Consider the following 4,435-nt stretch of genomic DNA (forward strand, 5'->3'; position numbering starts at 1 on the left):
CAAAAAGTTGGTCTTTACATTGATGGTTGGAATTGTTTTCAATCTCCTCTCCCCCCGCCACTCCTTTTTTTTTCCCCACCTTAGCTGACAGTTCAATCTATTGCCTGGTTCATAAATTATAACATGGCGTGTATATATGATTTCTTTCTAGTTGCAACTCAACACTGCAGATGATTCAGCTAATCCAAACTCATTATGGGTTAGGTAAAAATCAGCAAAAATTACCAGGGCAAAGATTCATTTCTGATATCTTAATCCTCAATTTGTTTATAATCTAATATTGAATTCTTTTAACGGCTGTCACCAAAGCTACCAAACAAGGAAAATGAGCAAAGTATTGAAGAGTAAAATACATTAAGCACCGGAACAGCATAAAAGGATCGTTATGCCATGTTAGGTGTAAGTTCTCTACTCCTAGCAGAAATAGAAAAAAGGTGTAATAATCTCAAATCCATGTATTCAAATGACATTTAGAGCTCCGGCCATCACAAACCCCTCAAAACTTATGCAGCTGCACTTGGCACTGCAACTGTTTTCGAGTCTTCTGCCCGTTCATGTTCCTTGTTAAGCATCTGAAATCATTCCAGTATTAAAAAACATGAATCACAGTAAATCAGCAATTTAATAGCAACATCTCTCACTTGATAAGCTTATTTCATTTATGTGGATATAACCCATGTACTCAGTTAGGTGTAAGCAAAAAATGAGTTCATCAAGTGCCTAGCTTACTCAATACTATACTTGAATATACAAATGGAGGATTAAGTTTTTTTCTCCAACCTTGCAAAACTGTTATTTTCATAATATGATAACAAATCCAAAATATAAAGTAATCAGCAAACATCAATGATACATGCAGCAAAATTTAGGGGAGTGTATCTCACCTTGTTGTTAATCAAGTTGTGGAGTGCTATTACACTTCTAATGAGAGACGAGAGGTATATTACCAGCATCATATCATTGGTTTTCACTACATATGTACAACAGATCAACAATTAAAAAGAGACATTCTAGAAAAATATGATATTCAAATAATACAAGTAACAAATCTTAACCTGCGAAAGCCTTGATAAGATCAGCAACATTAAGATTTGGTAGCAGGTTAAACACATCCTAAAAAAATGCAAGAAAAGAAATGGTGAAAAACAATAATGTTGCAAAAGAAAAAAAGAAAAGAAAAAAGAAAAATTTCAATTATTCCCACAGCCATTAATGTCACATCACATGTTTTATTGGTTTTGTTACAAAAGGTTTTAAATTATACTAAGAAATGTGGACCAGCAGAAAATACTTAATCAAGATTCAAGAACCAATTGATAACAAAGCCAAATAATCAGCATTTACTAAGCAAGAATATGATAAACAAACCTGCAGATGGTACAGGATCTCATGGTTTAATGGAAGCTTTCCATCAATAACAAGGTCAAGGTAACTCCTGATCTCTTTAAGTCTTGCATCCAAACCCTTCAAAGCTGTGAGTTTTGCACTTACCTATGTAAAATTACATTGTCAACATTCAGAATCAATTTATTTGATTAAAAGAACTACAAAAGTATTACAGAGAAAAAACATGTAAAAAAGAAAAGTATCAAAATTAAAGAGTACAAAGGGAAAGGAATTAATAAGGATAATTTATAACTTAAAAGGGACAAATGAAACCTCTGTTGCAAGGGTGCTAATGGTTGTATCCTTCACATCTCTAAGCAAGTGTTCCACTCCTGCACAAAGGTAAGAAGAATTTAAAAAAAAACAAAAAACAGGAGAAACAGGTTACACAATGGTATGGATAAAATTAAGAATTTTCATATAGAAATTTTGAATCAAACAAAATAAAAACAAAACATAAGAAAAAAAAGACCAGTTTTTACATTGAATGGCATGAAATACCTATTTCCTCAACTTCATGAGCAGCAATCTCTGATGGCACATGCACAAACACTTTTTGACTTTTTTGAGTGGCATTCTGTACTCAGAATAAACTATATATTAGTTTCTTTGAGTACTAATTTAGTGTTGAGCAAACACTAGCTCCCGTCCCACCATCACATACAGCAGGATTACTTTTGCAAAATATCAGCAAGAACAGATATATAAGATTTCTATCAAAGATATGACGGACTTAATTTGTACCTCTTTAACCTCTTCAACGGCATAATATGCTTTTGTTGGGATTCCCAATTCCTTAGGTTCAACATCAATTATAACCAAGACAGGATTTGGAACATAGCTGCGATAGTTTTAAGCTTGATCAATTTGGATAAAGATTGATCAGGTACACAAAACTACAGATGAAGATGATAAAGATAGAAAGAGGCAAAGAGAATAAGAGTAACACCTAGTATAAAGTTTCAATCAAGTTATGACAATTATACTGATGAGGGTAAAAGGGTAAAGAACTTTCTAAGCCAAGCCACTATATTATTTTTCAGCAAAACTGTGAAATATTAATGCTCAAATGAAGTGAAAAATTCACACAGAAATTATAAATCATTATACAGAGGATTTTGGATCAATAAACATACTCATTAAATAAGCCGTGAATGTCAAGATCATTTTCGCGCAGCTTTGGACCAGTGCTATACCACCCCACAACATGCTCCTTTGCTGTAAACCAAAAAAAAAAATGTTCAATTAGATCAGGCATATTCAATTGAAACAGACATACAAGAAAAGGAAAAATTTTCCTACTCGTACCATTTATTCTTTTAAACATGGAAAACATAGATTCATGGTAATTGTGGTCAAGAAACCAGATGCTAGGATCCTTGTCATCTTCTTCAAAGGGCACTGTCAATTAGATAACCAAGTAGTGAGAGACAGACAATTCACACACCCCAATAGGTGTTAATTTTCTAAATTGCACATAGAATCATTTCAACAAAATTCATTTTGGAAGTAACAATCTTATACATTCAAATAGGAAGTCCAACATAGTAAACATAACAACGATGCAACTAGTGTAAAGGGGTAATTCCATTATTATTAATTTTGAGAAAGTCCTAACTCCTATCAGCTCTTCACATGAAGGATTTTTGCACTTAACAAATCTAAGATGGTAAACCTCGCACTTAACAAAAAGCTACCCTACTATGTCTAAGTGAAAATTGAAATAATTATTGGATCCATAGCATGTGTGGAATGTCGGTTGGGTGTAAGAAAGGGCGGCTAGGAGACGCAAAGTCCACGGCGGTTAAGCTAAGGCAGAATTCAGCGAAGAACACTATCTATCAACCTCACGCTTACACCCGAAACAGTTGCGAACTTTTCTTATCAACGTTATGCTGGTGGCGTATTACTATTAAAATGAAATTGATTATAATCCGATTAACTAACCAATACACGTTGTTAAATTTGCACTTCAAAAATTCGTTGTAGAAGTATCAAACTATGAATTGGTATCTAAATTGGATAGCTCGGATTTTCAAAGTCAGCTCAGCAAGTTTTAAGCCTTAGAAGAAATTAAATCGAACAAGTTATAGTCGATTTCATGTGACACTTCAGGATAACCAAACCTAACCTAACCTAACTCAATGTGGCGTGTATTATAAGCTTCTCTTCGAAAAAGCTTTTCGAGCACACTAAGCGAAACAGATGTTCAACTAATAGATCTAGTAAGATAAATAGTTAACTGTAATTTCAGAGAAAAGAAACAAAAAGTGAAAAGGGAATAAATAAAACAAGCCCTAAGTATTGGAGAAAGAAAAAAAGAGAGAGATCAGATCCGTACCGGCGTAGCTGTTGGTGACGTCGACGGTGCCTTTGAAGGAGGAGCCGAGCAAGACGCCGACGACGCGCTTGCGAGTGTCTTTGGCGACTCTGTTGTAGTTGTCGACGATGCTGAGAAGCACGAGAGGGTGAACCACCACCTTCTCGATTGGTCGAGATGAGATTTGCTGCGTCTTTATCACATCCATTGATTGCAATTCCTTCCCAAACTCCGATTTCACTCTTTCTCTTTCTCACAGCAACAACTTCAATCCTTTTCTTCCTCTCCACTCTCCTTTTCCTCTTCTTTTCTTTTCTTTCTTGTTCGACTCAAACAACAGTGCCACGCCCCAGCTTTTATATTCTTCTTCAAATTTAAATGCCTCCAATTTTTTGTTCCGAAGCCCACTTTTTTCTGCTCAAACAATTTGGAATTGTGGGCTCTGGCCCTCTAGTTAAATTGAAATTCCAGACTTGCTATTTCCATCTCACCTCTTTACTATTACACACCCTTTTTATTTTTATTTTTCTAAAGTATTTTTGACTTGAGTTCTTGTCCTAATCATAACGGGCTCTTCTGATCAGCCCAATATAAATATAATATGCATTTATAAAATTTAGGGGATGTTGCTTCCAGCACTCTCATTATTGCTTCCTATTATGCCCATGGAATTCAGGAAAGCCCATTTATAAGATCATCAAGATAATAAAGAGTATTTTAAATTAAAAT

General features: G+C 34.6%; 1 protein-coding gene across 1 annotated transcript; it reads right to left on the reverse strand.

Moving 5' to 3' along the window:
• Positions 1 to 221: 221 nt before the first annotated feature.
• LOC114382605 (26S proteasome non-ATPase regulatory subunit 7 homolog A) lies at positions 222 to 4,046 on the reverse strand. The gene is made up of 10 exons (XM_028342142.1): positions 3,728 to 4,046; positions 2,695 to 2,787; positions 2,523 to 2,604; positions 2,131 to 2,227; positions 1,888 to 1,963; positions 1,660 to 1,718; positions 1,369 to 1,491; positions 1,056 to 1,113; positions 885 to 970; positions 222 to 572 (listed from the first exon to the last, which is right to left on the reverse strand). The coding sequence occupies exons 1-10, from the start codon at positions 3,912 to 3,914 to the stop codon at positions 504 to 506; spliced, it is 930 nt and encodes a 309-aa protein (XP_028197943.1). The 5' UTR covers positions 3,915 to 4,046; the 3' UTR covers positions 222 to 503.
• Between the last annotated feature and the right edge of the window lie 389 nt (positions 4,047 to 4,435).

This window comes from Glycine soja, chromosome 13 (assembly GCF_004193775.1).
Source record: "Glycine soja cultivar W05 chromosome 13, ASM419377v2, whole genome shotgun sequence".
In the NCBI taxonomy this organism is placed as follows: Eukaryota; Viridiplantae; Streptophyta; class Magnoliopsida; order Fabales; family Fabaceae; genus Glycine; species Glycine soja.

Excerpts from the sequence above, each read along its gene's own strand:
- LOC114382605 (XM_028342142.1), bottom strand. The coding sequence starts at position 3,914 with ATGGATGTGATAAAGACGCAGCAAATCTCATCTCGACCAATCGAGAAG. Across the intron at positions 2,788-3,727 it reads CGTCACCAACAGCTACGCCG|TGCCCTTTGAAGAAGATGAC; the intron begins GTACGGATCTGA and ends TCTAATTGACAG. Across the intron at positions 2,605-2,694 it reads CATGTTTAAAAGAATAAATG|CAAAGGAGCATGTTGTGGGG; the intron begins GTACGAGTAGGA and ends TTTGGTTTACAG.